The sequence below is a fragment of the Kogia breviceps genome, chromosome 1 (assembly GCF_026419965.1).
Source record: "Kogia breviceps isolate mKogBre1 chromosome 1, mKogBre1 haplotype 1, whole genome shotgun sequence".
Lineage (NCBI taxonomy): Eukaryota > Metazoa > Chordata > Mammalia > Artiodactyla > Physeteridae > Kogia > Kogia breviceps.
Window position 1 is genome coordinate 16,394,843 of NC_081310.1, and position 22,484 is coordinate 16,417,326.

General features: G+C 43.0%; 1 protein-coding gene across 4 annotated transcripts in view; it reads left to right on the forward strand.

The window, feature by feature from the left end:
* The first annotated feature begins 14,065 nt into the window (after window positions 1-14,065).
* TGFB2 (transforming growth factor beta 2) overlaps window positions 14,066-22,484 on the forward strand; it is an 84,103-nt gene continuing 75,684 nt past the window's right edge. Inside the window, exon 1 of one of the 4 annotated variants that reach the window (XM_059056000.2) lies at window positions 14,066-15,045. In XM_059056000.2, the coding sequence (XP_058911983.1) occupies window positions 14,700-15,045 (346 nt within the window). In that variant the 5' untranslated portion in view covers window positions 14,066-14,699. The remainder of the gene's footprint in view (window positions 15,046-22,484) is intronic. The other 3 variants (XM_067027764.1, XM_059055992.2, XM_059056012.2) reach the window with 3 other exon arrangements.

Sequence of the window (22,484 nt, forward strand, 5' to 3'; positions counted from 1 at the left end):
TAAAAATTTATTTATTTATTTATTTTTGGCTGCGTTAGGTCTTCGTTGCTGCGTTGGGCTTTCTCTAGTTGTGGCGAGCGGGGGCTACTCTTTGTTGTGGTGCGCGGGCTTCTCATTGCAGTGGCTTCTCTTTTGTGGAGCATGGGCTCTAGGCGTGCAGGCTTCAGTAGTTGCGGCTCGTGGTCTCTAGAGCACAGGCTCAGTAGCTGTGGCGCACGGGCTTAGTTGTTCTGCGGCATGTGGGATCTTCCCAGACCAGGGCTTGAACCTTTGTTGGCAGGCGGATTCTTAACCACTGCGCCACAGCATTTAAATTCTGACATCAATCAGGTAAATAATTCTGCACCTAACTTCTGATATTGCCTTTGAGTTCTTTAAGGAGGGAAAAGAGAAAGAACAGCGTTACTATGCCCCTCTCCCCCGTAGTTATCTAAATATAACAATATTTGGATTTTACTTTTGGTAACTATTTAGGGTCATAGAGTAATAAAAAGATTTTATTTTTGTTTGTTTAAAAAGAACAATGGAAAATAGTAACCAGGTAACCAGTACCTAGGTATTATCTTATTCCCCTGTCTGGATATTCAGATGTCTAGATTAGCACAGTTTAGTATTGCTTATTTTTTGCTTTTAGGCATTGAAATCTCACAAAATTAATACCTGTTATAGACTGACAATAACTTAGAATCATTACAGTAGTTTAGTACTTTAACTTAGAATACTGAACTTATTTTCAAGTTACCTGGACTTCTACATAGATTAAGTATTATTCTACTCATTGAAAAATATATCTTGAAAATGCTTTGGATGGACTAATTCAAAGGCTTGCTTTCAGTACTTAGAACCTGAAATGACTTCATAGGAAGTTCTGGAAGATTTATTTGAGGGTAAGTCCAATCCTTTAAAATATTTTGTCTTTTATAATATGAATAAGTGGGTGAAAGGGAACGTTTAAATTTTGGAGAACCTCTTAAGGCTTTTCAGTCACTGTGTTTTGCACATATGAACTTACTTAATATTCAGTGGCTGCCAACTAAACTTATCTTTCCTCCTGTGCTGGTCTTTAGGACGTGTAAATATAGAACTTAACCATAAAGCCATTTAATTGCAGTTTCTAGACACCTAAAGATGTCCCAGTCAACTTATAACAGCAGAGAAATCCTAAGGTTTAAGTGTGAACAGAAACATGGACAAACTGAGGATCTTGTAAGGAATTGTAAGGCCTGAGAGCATGCCGATAAAGGACTCATCATAGAGCATAAGTATTTAGAAGAGATAGGAGGAGGTCAAATAAGTAAGTTGATATTACATCTCTTGGATAACGTGTTTCTTCCCTATATGGATTTACTTATTTTATGTTATTATAGATGTTTATTAATATAAAATTATATTAATTATATTTATAAATATATAAAATTATATAATATAAAAGAGTCATAAGTGAAATGGTATGGAAGTTTTATTTTTTGTTTTTTTAATGAGCACAGAGTACCATTGTTGCACTTAGTATAGTGATATATTTGTGCCACGTGAATTTCACTTTTAAAACATACATTTGAAAAATCAGATACTTTTTAACATCTATAATTTCTTAAAGAAGTGTGCGTGTGCGCGCGCGTGTGTGTGTGTGTGTGTGTGTGTGTCTTAGTCCAGGACATTATACCAGATACCATAGACTAGGTGGGAAAAACAACAAACATTTATTTTCATGGTTCTGGAGGCTGGGAAGTCCAAGATCAAGGTGCTGGCAGATTTGATGTCTGATGATCACCCTCCTCCTGGTTTGTAGACAACTGACTGCTTGCTGTGTCTACTTGAGGGAGAGAGAGGTCATCTTTCTCAGTGTCTCTTTTATAAGGGCCTCATGACCTGGTCACCTCCTAAAGGGCTCCGCCTCCAATATTATCATATTAGGAACAGAGCTTCTACATATGAATTGTGGGAGGCCGGGGATCCAAAATCCAGTCCACAGCAAATGCATAAAATAACAGATGGTACATTTTTAACTTGGATGTGAAATAACTTTAGCTACCATTTGATTCTCTTTTTAAGATAAATTATTTCTTTGTTTGTTTTTTTATTTTTGGCTGCGTTGGGTCTTCGTTGCTGTGCGCCGGCTCTCTAGTTGCAGCGAGCGGGGGCTACTCATTGGTGCGGTGCGCGGGCTTCAGTAGTTCTGGCACGTGGGCCCTAGAGCGCAGGCTCAGTAGTTGTGACCCACGGGCTTAGTTGCTCCGCGGCATGTGGGATCTTCCCCGGACCAGGGATCTAACCCGTGTCCCCTGCATTGGCAGGCAGATTCTTAACTACTGCGCCGCCAGGGAAGCCCTACCATTGATTTTTGTTTTAGATTTCCTACTAGAATTAGAAAGTTTAGTGAAGCATTTATCTGGCATTAATTGAGCACCTGTTCCAGGAACTGTACTAGAATCATTTGAGTGATAATTGTTTATGGCAAAATAAGAGGTCATTTTACTCCTGTAAGAAATCAGAAAGTCAAATCTGTTCCTTTTTATTTATTTATTTATTTATGCTATTTATTTATTTATTGCGGTACGTGGGCCTCTCAGTGTTGTGGCCTCTCCCATTGCGGAGCACTGGCTCCGGACGCGCAGGCTCAGTGCCCATGGCTCACGGGCCCAGCAGCTCCGCGGCACGTGGGATCTTCCCGGACCGGGGCACCGAACCCGCGTCCCCTGCATCGGCAGGCGGATTCTCAACCACTGCGCCACCAGGGAAGCCCTCCTGTTCCTTTTTAAAGTCAACTTCCTGCAGGACGTTCCCACTGTATGATTTGGATTGTGTGGCAATTTGGAATGTTTGTTAAAAGATAACCTTTTAAAAAACTACTATAGTGGAATCTAAGTTGTACATTAAAACACTATTGTAACAGAATTGTATAGTAATTGTACAGTAATAGGAGTCCTAGAATAATGAAGCTTGTCTAGGGGTGGGAAGAGGTTAATTTGTCGGTACCCTGTCAGTGTTAAGTTCATTTTTATTTGGAAACGGTTTTCAGTTGAAGGAAGCAGAGTTCATACTGCTCCTTCCTTAAATTTATCTATTAGGATCAACATGACTGATGTTTGTCTCCGCTCGGTATATCTGTGATAGGTAGTGAGTCTGTTGAGCCCTGCAGGTATTATGAGTACGAAGACTATTTGAGGTGAATTGGCAGTTAGAACAAATTTTGGAAAAAGGAGAGAGAACTCCTCCATGCCTACGAAAAGCTCTCTCATTCCTTCCCCAAGAAAGCAGGAGTCTGAATTTTGGCCAGCTGGATAGATGAATCTTACTGACTATTGCAGCAAAGGTAGGCCTCCTGGTAAATTTTTTCTCTGTGTGAGCTTTTCAGAACTTGATTAAATATATCAATCAGGAGGACCAGTGAACAGATTTGGAAGTAAAATGGTGTCTGAGATAGGTGACAGGACATTTAGAGTAGTGATGGATGGTTAACAAAATACTAAGAGTTGTAATAAATCTAATCAGAATTTTGTAGTTTGGAGATGTCGTCCAACAATTCTTGAACAATTTTAGATTTCTCTAAAGGATGTTTTCTAGCTTAGAACCCCATTAATAGTTTTCATCTGGTCTACTGAGCATACTTTCAGGCAGTTATGATTCAGGGCTATTTATCTAGGTGTGTGATGAAACTTCTGTACTCAGAAGAGTTGTCCTCAGAGACAGTTACAAAATATGTTTCATTTTGCTTTGTTAGCAACATCTGGTCCAACGCTTCTCACCTCATTCACCCACCCCTCCACCATAGCAAGAGTATATATTTAGCTTTCTGTCAAATGCTCGTTGGTTTTCATTCGAGTAGTTAAACAAGGGTGTATGTTAGAGAAGTGGGCCTCATTCCTTATCATTGTAGTCTCTGCACCACTACTGTCCAGTAGGACTTTCTCTGATGATGGAAATACAGCTCCACTGTCCAGTATGGTAGCACAGGTGGCTATGGAGCATCTCCAGTGTGGCTAGGGATACAAAGAAGCTGGATTTTTCATTTTACTTAATTACTTCAAGTTTTAAAAGCTGCACGTGGCTAGTGGTGGTCTGTCTCCCTAAGAGAATAAAGTCACAGAGCATATATTTAGTCTTAATAAAATATCAGTAAATTTTGGAATCATAAGTCTATCTTGAATTGTTCCGTGGACATTTACTGATACAATTTAAGTATATACAAATACCGGTGTGATTTGTATTGACTAAATTATGGTTGATGTCTTTTTCATTATTTGTATTTTTTAAAAGCGATATTAAGTTGCTTTATAATTATTTCCTGAGGTATAACTCTTGTCCTTAACATGTTAGGCCACTGTGTATGACACACAGCATTTGCTTTCTTAGTAGTATCACCTGCAGCTTTCAGAATGAACACGCTAAACTTTCAGTCTCAGTGCTGTGCTGTGAAACAGTGGGTTTGTGATGCACGAAAGGGACATGCTGAGAACGGTCAGAGCAGCAGACAGCAGGTGCCATCTAAGCCAGTGAATTCCAGCGCCGCCGGGGACTTCTGTCGGGAGCCTCGTTGTTGGAGGTTTCCTGAGGAAGCGCCTTGAGTGGCAGGGCTCCCGAGGTATCTAGCAGCTCCGATCTATCCCGGCACACACTCGACATCCTGCCAGAGCAAATGGAGGTTGCAGATTTGGGCCAAAAAACCCGGAAAGCGAAGAGCACCGTGAGCGTTATTAGAGCCAGTTTAAAATGATGAGGCGCGAGACCACATTTGTATAAAGAACAGTTTCCCCAACCCCAGAATCATCACCCTGCATCTTTAATGCAATCGGTTCATAAACATCAAAGCAGCGACACCCAATTTGTACGGGGTCGAGACCAACTGGGGCTCTGAATGGAGAGACAGCTGAGAGCCGTGGCCTTTGCGTGGGTGGCCTTGCAGCTGTTGATTCACCCTGAGGCTTCCAGACAGTTGCCTGTGCGTGCTCGCAGAGCCAGACTTCAGTCTTCGGTAAAAATGGATCCCCTCCCGTGGGATGGACGTAAACAAGGGATTTACATCAGCTCTCCAAACATCAGCCAGGCAGCCAGGCACAGCAGTTACCCTGAAATACTGAGTAGTACCAAGCGCAACATCAGGGCTGTTTCTGCATAATATTTGTCTTTGTACCATAACACTGGGATCTCTTAAGCGTATTATAAATAGTAAAAGCTCAGAGTCCAAAAGGTTCAAGGTGACATTATCCCTCTCTACAAATGGTAGGAATGATAGGAATATCTGTTGCATGACACAGCTGCCATATTTTGGTCCTTTTGAGGACTCCCAAGTACACTTTTTAATGATAAATGAAGTTATATTTACATGGAATATTTTTAGAAATATCAGTATTCGTTGTTAGATGACAGAAGGCAAAATTTTGGAATCAGAACTGAGTTCAGAGTTCAGTTGGACTCACAGTAAGCCACGTGTCGTTGCAAAAACGTCTTGAAACTTTCTAAGGCTAGCAGGTACCTCATGCACAGGGATATGTTTGTGTGTATTTGGAGGGATTGGAACAAAGCGTGCACAGCGTCTGTCTAGCACAGTGCCTGCTATGTAGTAGGGAGGGTCTCCGGAAACAGTATTATGTATTTGGAGGTTTAGATGCTGTGCATGTAGATTTGTTATTCATTTCTGGTCTCTGTAATCATAAACGTTCCTCTTCTAGATAATGAGTTCCTCCCACAAAAGTTTAAAGTCTGGCAGATAGTAAAATTTGTGTTCACCCAGTAATTCTACTTCTAGAAACCCTCCTCAGGAAAAGATCGTAATTACAGAAAATGCTGTGTGAACAGTATAATAGCATTATTTTTAATAACAACAAATTCTAGACAACCTGCAAGTTCAGTGACTTGAGGACACACACAGACGTCAACTGTGGTACTTCCACTTTTGTTCTACCATTTAACATGATGGCGTGAAGACTGGTGAAATCACGTGTCAAGAACTGCATGTAGACTGAAAATGTAAGATTAAAAAATTATGGATAGCATAAGTAAAATTTTCAAATGCCAAAAATTCATTAGATGAATAGAAGAACATAATACATTCTTTTTTTAAGAAAATAATTTTTGACGGCCTGAAAAGTCGAGTTCACACTGATTACCAAGATCCTGGCCTTTAATGAGAAATTAAAATATATTTACTGTCTACTTCAGCTGTTCCGGAACCAAAACTAAATACTGTCTTAATAGAACACTCCAAGGGGTTGACATGGAGAGGTGCAATTGATGGCTGCATGAAGGTCGGCCCATCAACCAGTCAAGTATAAGTTGGACCAGAGCAAGTCATAAGAACAGCAAACATTTATACAGTAATTATTGTGTGCCAGATAGTATTTAACATTTTATAATGCCCTTAACTCATCCAGTCAGTCTTCCTATGACCCTGTGAAGTAGGTGCTGTTATTGTCCCCAACGTATAGTTGAGGAAACAGGCAATAGCTTCAATAACTTGCCCAAGTTCACAGTTATTAATACAGTTGAGTCCAAGCTCCAGTCATAGAGCTGTTAAACACAACAGTGATTGCTCACATTGTAGATGATACTAATGTTGTATAGAAAATGACATTCTAGAAATTATTAAGGTCTTCGAGAAAATGAGATTCTAGAAATTGCACTTTGCTCTGGGAAAAATAAATAGGCATATTACATTTTTTAGTCTCATTTACTCATGACACGAACCTACGGCCAGTGGAAGGTGGGGAAAGATGGCACGTATCACAAGGTGAACATTTTCCTGGCACTAGCAATTTAAAGGTAGCTTGTCAGCTCCGGCTTTATTTGGGCTGCCACTGTCAGTTTATTATACAGTGTACTGTTGGAGAATGTATTATAGATCTTGTTTGAGTATATCTGATAATTAAAACTTTGCTATTTAATTATCTTGATGCTGCAGAAATGGAACTACTACTAAGTACTGGCGTAGTGTCCAATGGTTTTGTCTATTGGAACATGACTAGCTCCTTTTATACTAAGATACAATATATTGCCCATAGCTCTGGTCGGTACTTAATGACACTAGATGGCTCATAAAAGTGTAAGTGCTGACATTTTTGCTGTTAAGAATTTAGATATTCAAATTACGCTTTGTAAAAATGAAGACTAGATTTTAGTTTAGAATGTTATTGGCTAGGAGATAACAAGTAACTAACACTTTATTTTTCCTCTGGGGGAAAAAAAAGTCAATGGAAAATATTCTTGAGGTAAAAGTTAATTACAGTTTAAAACAATTTACAGCCAGATGACATTGTATCATTGTTTTAATAGGCTGTGATGAAAATACCCAGGGAAATCGAGTGTGTTAGTTTCCTCCAAATAGGAAGCTGTAGGACATACCACTTTTCTCCTCTAGGTGGCATGATTTAGGCTATCATTGAATTAAACGATACCCCTTCAGCCCTCACACCAGGCGAGGGACTAGTTTCTGAACGATCAGTACAACCGGGGTACCGATTCCATTTAACCTGTTATAACTGGTCAAATAACCAGATTGACCTTGCAACAGTCTGTTGTCTAGTGACCAGAAGTAACTTAATTAACAAAGACCTCTTAAAAAACAAAAGCTTATCTCTAATAACCAGGTAGCCAAAATCATTTTTCTGTATTGCTGAAGTCTCTTTTGGGTCATAGCACACGCCCACTTATGGATTTGTTTCTTTGGTTTATGGTAGACAGCTTGCCATTTGATATTGACTGTAAAGATACTGCCTTTGTACTTGAAAAGACACATAGAGATAACTGAAATAATCTAAAAAGAAACCAGAACTGTAGGTGACGTTGACTTCCCAGGTGTCCCTGGTTTTGTTGCAGCCTTCACTGTTTACTAAACAGGAAAGATCAACATGTAAAAGTCAGTATTAGGTGACCTGGAAGCAGCAAATGACAGAAACATTCTGTTCTTTCTGTACACTAAAACGGGAAGAGGACACTTTATTTTTACCTTTCAGATCCTTTGATCTATTGTTCACTTTCCAAAATTTAAAGACGAATTTGGCTGTACCCAGAATGCATGAAATGCTTGTTAATCCTCATCTGCATCTTCATCCTCTTCTTCCTGTCTGTGTGGGGGATGGCCTTTCACGGAGCTCAGAAGGATCTTGACCAGGCACCTCTCAGGAACTTCATTTTGGGGGTGGTCCATGTTTATATAAATGCTAAAAATCGTACAAGTATTTTCCAATTATAGCTCTGATAGTGATGATTAGAATCGGTAGCATAGGCAAGGAAAAAAAAAGGCTTGGAAATACGCAATATATATCATACTGAACTGAGAAAAGGTGAAAAAGGTTAATTGATGCATTGTTACAGATTCCGATTGGAAAGTGGCTTCATTTTAGGGTGACAATCTGGGACAGTCCTGGTTTACCCCTGGTGTCCTGTGTATTGATGAAAAGCATCCTCTTCACTCTTGGAAGGGCTCAGGTTTGTGTGATAAATTGTATGGTCGCCCTAGATGTAAGAACTAACTTTCTTTTCTGAGACTTAAAACAAACATCAGGAAAAGTTTGTGGCCCTCAGTCTCCACTTCTACAAATCATAACTACCGATACAACTTTTCTTTCTAAAATACGTATTAAAAGTATACTTACGCTTTGCTTTTTAAAATATGGATTTACTAGTTTTTCCTTCTGACATGAAAAAAAAACTACATCCAGGTTTTCTCTTTATCGGCAATTGCTATTGCCTGTTGGTCTTTGTTTTATTTTCATTTTTTAATTGCAGGATAATTGAGGCAGCAGAAAGGCAAGGTTGTCTGAAATAGAGGTTGGTAACTTTGCTCATGGAAATTTACACATTCAGAATTTTCCACAATCTATGAAGCCCACTGAAATGACGGCAAATTCATTTAAAGACTATATATCTTAAAAAGATAAAAACCCCACTGTATGTTGTCATGCTCATTTTAATTATAACATCATTATGTTTTTCTCTTATCGTTTGCCTTTTCTTTTCCTTCCTCATCTTGGAATTTTTACTTTGTTCATACTTCTCTATCTCCCTTTCTCCCCAGCAGCCTAATTCCAGTCTCTTGCTTTGTGAAGTATCTGGGGACTGCTGGGCTGGTGGGGTCAGTGAAGTAGGAGCAGAGGTTCTGCTGCTTTTGATCAGCATTAGCATTGTATCAAGCATGTCTCCATATTTTAGTGTAGGACAGCTGTCCCCATAATGTTCATTTATTTATACCAGTCACTAAATGCTCTTTATTTATATCAGTCACCAAGTGCTATTTTAGTGGCTCAGTTTCACCGGGGGTAAGAAACCAGAAGAATCTCTGGCTGATTTCAGTAGGCAGTGACAGTATCCAGGCCTCTGGAGGTTGCCCCCTGTTGGAAATCTCACGGAGCTGAAAATATAGAGGTGGAAGGGCCCCAAAGCCACCAGCAGTAATCCATCAACTAATCGCAATTCCAAAGGGTAAGATCAGTGTTCCCACAGTGTATCATCAAAGTGTGAGGAGTTTATCACTTTAAAACCTCACAACCTACTGATACGTCTGCTTTTCCCTGTTCCCTGTCTCCTGAGTTCATCCCTTTATCTTTCACCACCTGTGATCTTCTCTTTCAGCCTTTTCCTCCCTGCCAGTGTGCCGTCCTTTGTCCTTTATCACTTCTTTCTTGTATAAACCTATAGATACAGAATGGAAACAATATTTGGATGATTTTTTCTTGTGGAAACCACTAAACGTTTTCATTTCATTATTCTGAGAGCAGAAACTTGCATTAAAATGCATACAGAACATGAGACAAAAAGTGTTATGGACCAAACATTGTTTTTGAATTGTGGTATCAAAGATAAAATTACAAGTAAGAACTTAAAAGGCTTTTGGTGTATTTTCACATTAAAGGGTTACTTTGCGTTTATCAAGTATAACTATTGAGAGTAAAGTGTAATCAATTACAGTAGCTCTGTATATTTCTTTTCCCCACCTCCTGGTTTTTGAGGCTTGAAACCATTGTGGAAAGCTTTCAAAATTGTTACAAATGAAGTTTTTCTTTCACCAGACTTAGGAAGGACCTATTACATTATAAACTCTTGTCTGTGATCCTTAGGGGTAAAACTCCGGGACAGGGATGAGAAGTTGTTTTGATATCAAGCATTTGTTTAGGCTCTTGTAGGACTTGCACATTAGTTAAGTGAATATACCCATTAATGAGCAGAGAAGGGCTAGCGGTGGAAACAGCTGCACCCTCTCCCACTGATCTGGAAAACAAAGAATTCCATTTTAGGGTGTTAAACTGGAATTTGGACTTAACTGGATTTTGATAATCATTTAGAGTTCTATTCACCAAAGGTGTATCTTCTTGCCCTTTCTTCCTACAATTAGTAGGGGCAAAATACCATAATGTTTAAAATAACAATGAGCATGAACTTACAGAAACTGCTAGGAGGCATAACCGTGAAGCAAATTCTAATTAGCATCTATCCTGGCTTTTTCATTCTATTTACGTTGGAGAAAGAGCTGACCGAAATGAAGAAGTGAGAAGATACAAGAATGGTCGCTGACATTTAATGGGCATATATTAAGTGCCAGGTTGTGTTAGAAACTCTCTTGGTACCTTGTGTCATTTAATCCTCACAGTAACCTTAACTTGTTGGTACTGTGTGTTATGCCCATTTCATAGATGAAGAAACTAACACAAGTGTCTGAGTAACTTAGCCAGGATCACAAGGCCAGAAAGCGATGCATATTTGAACCCAAGAAACCTTGAGTCTGGAACCTGCCCCTTTTACACTCTGCTCACCTGCCTCCTTGAGGTAATCAGGATGGTCTGTATGGGTGAAATCCCCTTTTACCATATGGCTTTGGTAAACCACAGGGACGGCTCTTGAAGTCTCACCTGTTGCATCTTCAAAGGATTGCTCACCTGAGAGGTAGAAAGGGGCGCCTCCTCTCCTGCTACACTCAGGTCACTCTCCTCAGCTACACCAGAAGAGTTTACCATCCCCTCCCCGTCCTCGCTTCCTGGGCTTTGGGGGAAGTTAAAAGTAGCCTCTTATGAACAGGCCAGAAGTCTGAGGGGTTGTAAAAGCAGTACGTGTTCATCAAACTAAATACCGTGGACAAAAGTGTGTGTGTTTATGTTGGGAAGGGGGTTGTCAGAAGGATTTATGGCTTAGGTTGCTTTCCTAGCAGTGATGGAGATGGACTTTTGCTGCCTTATCCACACTCTAATCTGAATCCACTTAACCTCAGGTACATTTGTGTTTATATCTAGAAGGTAGTCTCCTTAATTTGAGGGGAGGCTGAGCCTATGTCCCTGGCGGGGCACGGTGCCTAAGGTAACCAGCCACGTTCCAAAGCCACATCTTCACTCAGTAGCTCCTGCTTTTTGTCCTATAATTGCCCCACGTGTAGGAACAGTCACTTTCCCCCTTTGTGTATAGCTAGATTAGTGCAGTTCTCAAACTCAACTCAAAAGGGATGACATCTTGGTGAAACTACTAGCGCCATAGCGGCACCTCTTGAGTATATTTTGCTTTGGCTATTGGAGTTGTAGCTGGTTGTCTAACTGCTTTCAAGTTGCTTCAATTTGAAATTGACCCCCAGGAAAGGAACGTGCTAATGCTGATTTACACATAATTTTCAGAATTATTCAGCAGTTGGTGGGAACAATTCCTTTATTCCAGAGTTTTCTGATATGTTTTCATAGGAAAAAGAAAATCCCATGTTCAAGGGAGTTCAGGATACGCTGGGTTAAAAGACTTGAACAGTTTTATTTTCTGTAAGATTCTCAGAGCCTTTAACGTGATGGAGACTGTGAATCTGTAAGAAGGCAATAGAGTACACAGTACCTCTCAAACTTAACTTCACACCATCCCTGTGTGTCAGACATATTCTGGTACCAGTGCTTCTTAGAAATACATAGTGGATAAGCACATAGACAGTACATTCTGATTGCAAAATCCAGCTCTGCCTCTTGCTATGGTCTTGAACCAGGTACTTAACCTCTCTGTACCAGTCTCCTCATCTGCAAAATGGAGAGGATAATAATAATAATACCTACTTTAGAAAGTTGTTGTGAAGATTAAATGACCACATATATACATCTGTCGATCTGCCTTACATTACTAAGTGTAATATGTGTTAGCTACTGTTATTGTAACTATTTACCCCTCTGTTTACTAATGGTATAGGCCCCATACACATGGAAAGTGTAAATTCCAAAAGTTAGAGAAAGTTCCTCGTGACCTTTCTATATTAAAAGGAACATCTGAACTAGGGAGTGATATAGTGGCTTTGAGTTTGGGGGAAAACTCAACAGTTTCCAGTTTAAATCAACCGTCTAGTCGGTATCGCTACCGTCATGATGAAATGAAAATGTTGACTTTGAGTAACTAAAGGTAAAAAGAAAAGAAAAAGGGAAAAGTGAACAGGGGCAAGAATTATTTTTGGATTTATCTAATTTGGACTAGGTTGAAATAGAAAATGTCAAGTTATGAGTAGTGTATAACAGCGACATCAAACACTTAAAATCCCAGCTTCCTGGATATATGCTGTGGAAAGAATGAAGTTGACTGCTAAAGTCTAGCTGGGGAAGGTGAAGAGAAAGCCATGGCAAGAAGTGGCTTAGGCAGCAAATTAAGAAGATAGCCATTCATTCAAACAGTAAAATAAATATAATTCATTCTCCAGGTGCAAAAGAGAGAGCTCTGTTTTCAGCCGTTCACAGTCAAATTCAGAACTAGGCTGTAAACAACAAACCATAATGAAATAAGCTTTAGGATAGAGGTACCAGCACGGTGCTATGGAATCTCAGAAAATGACGCCACTAAAAAGCTAGGAGGTGGAGCTTGGATGACCTGTCTCAGGGCTGGCCTGGCCCAGAGTCAACTAACTGTTTGATGCTCATTTGCATAAGAGAGAGAGAGAGAGAGAGAGAGAGAGAGAGAGTGTGTGTGTTTGTGTGTGTGTGTGTGTGTGTGTGTGTGTGTGTACAATACAGGAGGGAAGACTTCCATTCTAGAGCAAGTGATCCCAACTGGGAGGCTGTGAGCGAGCCGCACGAAGTAAAAATGGGAGGCTTGATCGCATGTCCTTCACCAGACGGGTCCGAAATGACTATATAAAGTAAATACCATAAATCACTGTTGTCAGGGCGCACACTCCACCTCCTCCCTCCCTTCGCCACAGCCGTCCTCATTTCCACACCCCCTCAACGGTTCAGGGAGAGCTCGTGGTCTAAGTAAACGAGAGGACTTCTGACTGTAATCCTAGCACGTCACTTTGTTGAAGGCAAACACGTGGTTCAGAGAGAACTTATAAATCTCTCCTCCCAGGCAGGATCGTGATGTTATCTGCTGGCAGCAGAAGGTTCGCTCCGAGGGGAGCTCCAGAAGCTCCCGACCAGAGAGAGGGAGAGAGAGAGAGGCAGGCAGAGGCAGCCGGAGAGATACAGAGAGACCGAGAGAGAAGGCAGAGAGAGAGAGAGAGAGACACACAGGGAAGAGCGAGAGCGCGAGTGAAGGAGGCCTGGCGAGAGGGATGGAGAACCTAGGATAACGGTCTAGGGAGCCGTTCGGGGGCAAACCGAGGGGCTGCCTGGCTGCAGAAAAGAGAAAGGAGAGGATCTGCCGCAGGCTGCCAAGTGCCTACTGCCCTCAGCGAAAAAGCCCAAGCGGGAGAGAAAGCAGGAGTGGGCGGGCAAGGGTGGGAGTCCAAGGGAACCCCTTCGCAGCCCCTAGGAATAAAACTCCCCTGTCGGCGCGTCCGGGCGCTGCCGCTGCGGTCCGCGGGGGGCGAAAGCCACGGCGGCGGCCGCCGCTCGTCTGTTGCCGGGTTGGCGTTTGGAGCGAGAGGAGAAGGAGGAGCAGAGGAGGGAGCTGGAGGCCGGACGCGTTCGCCAGCGGCGGCGGCGGCGGCAACGTGGAGTGACCGGGCGGGTCGGCGCGCCGGCCGGGGTGTCGGCCCCCGCGCGCACCTCCGGGAGCAGGATCCTCGCCGCCTCCCTCCGCGGCCTCCGCGGCCCCCGCCGGAGCCGGCCGAGTCCCGGGCGCAGCGCGAAGCGCTCCCGCCTCCCCGCCGCGGGCCGGGCTCACTCCCAGCGCGCGCACACGGGCGCGCGCGCGCACACACTCACACACACACTCACACACGTGTGCGCCCCTCCGCTCCGGAGCTGCTGCGGCTCCTGCTCTCAGCGCCGCAGTGGAAGGCAGGGCCGCGCCGCTCCTTCTTTAAATATATAAATTGGAGCCGGCCGGCCTCGGCCGCCCCCGTGACAGCGCTGCCCGCGGCCCTCCCGCCGGCGCGCCCGCTGCCAGCCCCGGGACCTTTTCATCTCTTCCCTTCTGGCCGGAGGAGCCGAGTTCGGATCCGCCACTCCGCACCCGAAACTGACACACTGAACTCCGTTTCCTCCTCCTAAATTTATTTCTGCCTAATAGCCACTCGTCTCTTTTTTTTTTCCCCCCATCTCGTCGCTCCAAGAAAACTTTTGCTGACTCCCCCAAGTGAAGCTTCCCCCTTGCCCGTCGTGTATTAATATTTCCACTTGGGGAACGACTTGCCTTTTCTTTTTAAAGGAATTCAAGCAAGATAGCTTTTTCTCTCGGACATTGACTCCCGATTGTTTGCAAAAGTTTCGCATTAAAAAAAAAAAAATCTACCTGATCTGTACTTTCAGAGTTGTTGGTTTCTTTTTTTTCTTACTTTTTTTTACTTTTTTAAAAAAATTTTTTTCCACCTTAAAAAAAAAATGCACTACTGTGTGCTGAGCGCTTTTCTGCTCCTGCATCTGGTCACGGTCGCGCTCAGCCTGTCTACCTGCAGCACGCTCGACATGGACCAGTTCATGCGCAAGAGGATCCAGGCGATCCGCGGACAGATCCTGAGCAAGCTGAAACTCACCAGCCCCCCAGAAGACTACCCCGAACCCGAGGAGGTCCCCCCGGAGGTGATTTCCATCTACAACAGCACAAGGGACTTGCTCCAGGAGAAGGCGAGCCGGAGGGCGGCCGCCTGCGAGCGCGAGCGGAGCGACGAGGAGTACTACGCCAAGGAGGTTTACAAAATAGACATGCCGCCCTTCTTCCCCTCGGAAAGTAAGTACCGCTCCCCGCTCCCACTCCCCGGGGCGTAGCGCTGCCCGAGGCTTCCAGAACCGCAGCCACTCCAGGGATCGCCCTGCCCTCTCCGGGTCCCAGCTCGCTCCTTCCCCTGCTCCGGTCCTCCGTCCCACCCACCCGTCGTGTGCTTGAGGACGTTAGGCTTTAAAACGCGGACCTGCGACTTTTAATTTTCTCCATTTCTCCCTTCCCCCAACGCCCCCGTCTTTTATAAGGCGTTTTTCTCTTTTTTTTTCTCTTCCCTGGAATTCTCGACTCGGCCACCGGCTAGGAGTCAGCCCTCCTCTGTCAAACTTGGAGGCGCTCCCGGGGGCCGCGTTAAACCGGGAAACCTTGGTGGGTTTGTTTTCTTTGCTCCGATTGGCCTGAAGCCCGCCGAATTGGTGCACGAGGGGTTAAAAAAAAAAAAAAAAGTGGCTCAAAACTAGCCTCTCCGGAAGGCGCCCCTTTCCGTGCCGACCTATCAGCTGATTCCCCAAGCCTTCCCTATTGTCTCTAACTCCCCGAAAAATGTCAGCATCGCCAAGACAAAACCCGATCTGGAGACCCCTCCAAAAACCTACCTCCAACCCCACAATTCTTGAATCTACTGCCTCGACGAGGTGTTTACATGCCCCCCAAGGCGAGATCTTGTAACCACGTCCCCTTTTGACTTCACCTGGAATGGTAGAAAGGACAGTTTCGTTGCTGACTACGTTTAAAAGGGTTTTTCCTTCACGTTATTTTTTTCACAATTCACTCAAACCCGCCTTCTTAAAATCGCCGGTGTAGCAGATCCTTTTTCTTATGCGTTTATCTTTCTCACTCTTGAGCCCGGTGTTCCTTGCCCTTTCCTTGGGTTCCTGCAGTCGCTTCGTTGCATTCCTAAATCTCAGGGTAGAAGACAGCCGATTTTTTTTTTTTTTTTAAACTGGCCTCTCTGAGGGCAGTGTCCTGAAAACCAGCTGGCATACAGTAGCAACGGGAGTGAATGATTTATTGTTAAGAGTTCTTTGAGGGGAAGGGAAGAGGGCAGTTAGCTTAGAATGATTTCCAAGTTCTTTAAAAAAAGAAAAGAAGAAGAAGCATATATTGATACCTGAGAGGGTTAAATACCAGGAAGAAGAAAAAGAAAAAAAAAAAAAAAGAGCTCCAACATTTGCCTATTCCAAATCCCAAGTCGTACACTTTTCATTGGTTGCCCCTCTCTCTCCTCCCCTTTCCATGCCCTATATACTCCCTGGCTGCGTTCACAACGTCTCTGTGTCTTGCCTACAGAGATAATATGGCCATCTTGGTAATTTTATCCTAGAGGTTCTAATTGCAGGGTGGTGCTTTTCTTTTTGAATATTTATATTTAGTTTGACAAGTCGTAGTTCCGGGGCTTGCCATGACTTGTATTTGATGGGCTCAGATTGTCAGCTGAAGTATCCAACCCCAGGCTTCCTGGAGACCTCTGTTTGGCTGCAGCATCACCTCTTCTTGTTTAAGAGCAGAGCTGAGGCAGGAGATCTGGCAAGCGGGATGATTTTATTATTGTAATTACGTCACCATCCACAACAATGGTGATAAATACACTCCACCCTGGTGATTCCCCCCCGGGGAGTGAAGGAAAGCTTTCTCCCTGGGGTGGAGCCAAGGAGATAATTAGGAAAGAAAGTTCATTGTAATTAGTCCAAAATCACTGAGACCCAACAGGGAGTTGAGTCAGTTTGCTTTCTCTAGCACGTGCAGCCATTCTACTGGAATTTGGGCAGGCGAGCAGTTATGTTATGTAGAACCAGAACAAGCCAAGCCTTCAATGTTTACCTGCAACAGCTCTCATGAATTGCTGGCACTTTCATAACAGAGAGAGGAGGTCTGATCCCTTTGGGAGATAGGCGTGGAGAGAGCAGATTACCCAAGAGGGTGTTCATTCTTTGGTCTTTCAAGCACTCTTCAGTCTAAAGAACTGAGGTGATCTCATGCAAAATTATCATCACCAAATTGGAAAAAATTCTCAAGTTATTAGGATTTCAGAGGTTGGCATTTCAGGTGGGTGTGTGGATTCCTTTCTGTTTCCTCTCCCAGCTACCAAAGAAATGAAAGCCTCTGATCAGTGCAGGATAAAATGTAAATGATCAGTCTTCCTACAAAGAGTACAGGCTTCTTAAAGCCTTAAAGGAAGCTTAGGAGCAGAAAGCCTTATTAATAGCAGATTTGATACTACTGTGCTAGGACTGTGGATAATTTTATAGAAAGTAGGTTAACTGATTTTCCAGTACTTTCTAGTTATACTGGAATATAGTGAACCCTTCCAAAAAAAAAAAAAAAGGAAGAAAAGAAAAATAAAATCACTCCACCATATTTTTAAAGGGCAAACTGAGAGGACAGCATTGGCTTTCATACCAGCTTTCCTTTAGGAAAAGGACCTCTTTAGGACCTTTCCGCCTGACTTTTAACTCGGTCCTCCCTGAAGCCATGGTGGGGAGGAAGTGTGCCTGTCATTTCTTGAAGGGAATCCGCAACAGGTCACAAGCCCCAGAGATGAAGGCATGGGAAAGATCACTGGTTCATGTTTTACCACCAACTTATTAGCGTTCAGGGAGTGACTTCAGCTCAAATATTACAAATATGCTCTACTCAGTGAGCGATATATCATTACAGATTGTTGGTAGCCCTTTGCAGGACATTTTATACAGTTCAGAAGAAATGTTTTTAGCAATGCGGAGTTTTAAACGTAAAAATATAAGAGATGTTATATATGCCTTCAGGCATATTTTGTCTTAAATATTATCCTTGGCCCAGCGTACTATATAAATACAGTAAATATGAATAGAACTGGCCAGGTGCCAATCTCCTAGGATGAATTTTAGTCAAGAAGGTATTTATGGGATATAAATAATACTGTGTCAACATTTGAAGAAGGGATCTGATTAGTTTTGAATTTATTTGTATTGATCTTTTCACATGCTGTTAGTTTAAGGCTCAAAGTGGAGTTATGCTAAGGTTTACCCATACTTTACCCAGTGGGAATTAGTGGACTTTTGATAATCCACTTGAACTTCAAGCACATCTATTCAAAAGACACTGTACAGGGCTTTAGAAATTTAGAAAGAGTGATTCCGCATAACAGAGTTAAGAATCCAAATGATTAACAATTAAAATATGTAGACCCTTCAACAGTCAAAAAAAAAAAGGAAGTGACAAAAAGTTTTATTTTCTTTCTTTCCCCTCTCTTTTCCATGTAACAGATCAGGCACGTGTTGTGGTTCTAACTGTGGTGATTTTGTCCCTTCCCCCCCCACACACACACACCCTCAGGGAATATTTGGCAATGTCTGGAGACATTTTGGGTTGTCATAACTGGGAGTGGAAGGGCCAGGGGTGTTGCTCACCATTCTAGAATGCACAGGAAAGGTCCCTTTTCCACCCGCCACCCCCATACATCAAAGAATTATCCAGCTCCAAATGTCAGTAATCCCCATGTAGAGAAACCCGGTGACCCTGGGATTTATCTGCAGTTGCTGAATTCTGCTAGTAGTACCATTTCCAAAGCAATCGTCTGCAAGTAAAACATCTTTATCATCAAAAGGACATTAACATGGAATGGAAAGATAATCAGAAAGTTTTCTTAAGTAAGTGGGACTATGAATTTGACTCTCTGGTATGGTGTATACTTTATTGTTATGATCTTAAAGGGCCTAAATTAGAGGCATCAGAAGTTCCCATTCATTTAGCTTAAGTAAGGGTGTCACTCCACCCATCTGTAACTTCAGTCAGCAGCAATGTGATGTTAGTCAAGACAGAGAAAAAAGAAGTGAGGGATTATCGTGGATTTTCCTTGCAAGGAAAATAAGCGGCTCATGTTAAGGAAGAGCGGAATCTCCGAGCTCGGCAACAGAAAGAAGCAAATAATCATGTTGGTTTATTCTATCGTATTGAATTAGATAAACTAAAATATACAGCCTGAGACATTACGGTGAGGTTTCCTTTGTAATTGTTTCACATAAATGCGAAACATTTAATACCAAGCAATCTCTTTTTCTATTTCCCCTGTAATTTTCCAAGTGAAATTGAGGACGATAGAAAGAATACCCAATAGCACGATGGTTTCGGGGGGATGCAACTTAACATTCTATTCATGGATATATCTTTCTGTGTACACATTGCTGGAGTATCAGCCAATTGTCCGATGAAGGAAAATATTAGCAGTTGCTGGAACATAGTACTAGTTTCGCTTGATGTTCAGGGATTTTTTTTCTGTTTCTTAAATTGAACTATAGTTGATTTACAATATTGTGTTAGTTTCAGGTATACAGCAAAGTGATAGGGATTTTATTTTTCAGATTCTCTGTGGATGTGTGAGAGAGAGAGACACACACACACACACACACACACACACACAGAGAGAGAGAGAGAGAGAGAGAGAGAGAGAGAGAGGGATTCTCTGTGGATGTGTGAGAAAGAGGGACACACACAGAGAGAGAGAAACAGACTTGAACCCCTTCCCTAGACTTCCCCAATGACTGAGTTATTAATACACAGCAGACCCAACTTTAATCCCTCACTTGTATTGCCTCATTGCTTGTACTAACTCTAGTGCTTATTTGTGGCCGCATTTAACTTTAGGCTACGTTCTCTTCCAGGATTTTCTCTCTTTTCTTTCTTTTACTATTCAAAGTCTAGGAAGACTCCTCAGAGAGATATACTGGTTGTAACTGAAGCAGTTGGGCCGTCTTTGTTGCCAAGGGAGGCCGGTCTCCTCTCCTGAGGAGTCCCCACTGGATGGAGGCTGGGTTTTGTGAAGCTGGAGGGGTAGATGGGGACCAGCTGACCTGGCAGAGGCTCCGGGAGCCTTCTGTGTCTCCACAGCGACCCCTGGGGTCTACTCAAGGAGCTGCACTTTTTGAACGATGCCTTCTCCCTGGTGAAGGGATGCTGATGTAACCCAGTCCCAGCATCTTTCATATATAAAGATATGAAAGAATGACAGATCCTGTTTCCTAGAGAAAACTGAGATGTGAGAAAAGGGCTAATGACTCACTGTTGATCCCATATCAAATCTGGGTTAGAACAAAGGAGGTCACTGACTCCTAGGCCTTTGCCCAGCGATTACAACACACTTCAAGCTGCATTTTTAGAAGGTTAGTGAAAATAGAGTGTTAGAGCCTGGCCCTGGGAGAGATGTACAAGCTGACCACCGAGGGGAGATTCTGGGGGGACTCCTCCCTCCCCGCCGCCACCCCCAGCCCTTTACAGGTTCAGTATTGAGGTGAGCCGGGAGCAAAGAGCCTGCAGGGAAGAGCTCTGGAAACAGCCCTGTCAGCTCTCTTGATGTAGCATTTCCGGTCCTGAGGGATCCTGGAGAGAGGATGTGGATTTGCCAGATGTGCTCGATCTCCTTAGGCAGCCCGACTGCTGAAGGGTGGATCCACTTTGCAGATTCTGAACAGCTTGATGAAATGTGCCTCAGGCTGAGATAAACAAACGTTTCCATTGTCATTTTGAAACCATATGGTGTGCTTTGGATTTTTAATATTTTTTAAACAAAGATACTTTTTAACCTAGGAATTCAATGTTCTCCAGGTAGTTTCAATTTAATCACATGCCAGGGATTCTCTGATGGGTTTGTTTAGACTGAAAAGCTTGTTTCCATCCTGTGTTTAGGAGAAATTCGCCTCATGCTGCAGTCACAAGTGGGTTTTGGTGGTTGTCATTGGTTTTGTTTCTTTTCTAACCTCTGATAGGTTAGAACTTCGCTGCTCTGTGACCACCACCTTGCTTCCGGATTGGCTTGGTGGCCTTGACTCTGCATCAGCACGCCCCCTTGACCACTTCCCCACAGGCTCTAAATTGCCTTCTTGTTCTTCTCTCCTCTGGAATATCTGTGTGTAGGGTGGTGAACTTCATTCAACCATGGCTCCGTTCCTTCACTTGTAAAGGTGAAGGAGATGCTGGTTTCCTAGGGTTGCAAAGGACTGACCACATGACCCGTGTAAAGAAGTCCTGAGCTCTGCTTCTGGCACTTAGTAGACCTTCTTTGCAAGCCAGCTATTAACCATTGATTCTCAGACACCATTGATTTTAAGGTACACTGTTATTTTATGTGCCACAGAGAAAAAAATATCACTGACAATTGACTATAACGTGCCATTGATTATGAGATATGAAAAGGAGATATTTTAGAGATATTCCAATATGATTAAAAGTGATGCTCTGGGGACCACTCCCACCAGCCCAGGATGTCTCGGGACCAACATCTCATTCATTTCCTAGTAAGTTCCACTCAGTGGATCTGTTTACCTGGCTTATTCGGATTGGTCCTTAGGTGACCTTTGCCACCTAAGAGAACAGAGACTGGCAGGGCTGGTAATCCAGCATGCGCAGCACTATCTAATCCTCATATAGGGAGGCCTTGAGAATTTAGGCTTCATAGGTAGGATCTCAGATGTCTTAGATAATATCCAAGACCTTTCAGGGTCAGGCCCCTCCTCCTTGCTCAGCAGCCCCCCAACTAAATCCCCCCAAGGAAACTACACTCCAGCCAGATCACCCTCTTTGCCTTTACCCAAATGGGCCCTTTATTTCTGTGCCTTCGGCCCTTTGCTTATGTCATTTCTTCCACTTAGACATCCATCTTTTAACACCTCTACATGTCCTTCGAGGTTTAGTTAGTACCATCTCCTTCCGAAACCTTTGTTGATGTTCTTTGTCCGATTTAAGTAGCTCTCCCTCTGCACTCCCACAATACTGACATTCATCTCTATCTCAGCCTCTTTTCTTTCGCTGTAGGTAAAATCTAGCTGTGTCCTGACCTGTCCTCTTCATCGGTTTGTAAACTGCCTCAGAACAGGAGCCCACCCTGACTTATCTATGTTCGTACAGTACATTGTTTTTGCTCAGTCAATGCTTAATAAAGGACTGAGCGTTTCCCTTTAGACGCTAAGATTGAGTTACCAGAAGGATCAAGAGTTCAAAGCATGAGGACCAGGAGATATGGAGAGACAGAAATCTACTCACCTCCGTTACTGGGGACAATGTTCCTGATGGATCTTGTCCCTGTGCTGAAGGCAACACGGGTTTCTCAGAACCATTCATTTCCTGTTTCCAGTTTTGCAGATAAAAATGAAAACGATGGCGATAATGATGATGATGAAAGCTAACCCTCATCGGGTACATACTACGTGCCAAACCGAGTTTTAAACATTTTACATGCGTGTACTTATTTCACACTCAAAAGTGACCCTATACGGTCCAGACTGGTATTTTCCCTGTGATGTATGAGGACATGGCTATAACTATTTCTATCAGCGATGTCTTACTGGAAGTCAGACTTTTAGGTACCACAAGTAATAGAGGCCCCAAATAGTGACCAGGAAATGGAGAGCATGACTTTTCCTGCCCTCTTGCAAAATGATGCAGTCCCTGCATGAAAGGGTGGTGACTGTCCTCAC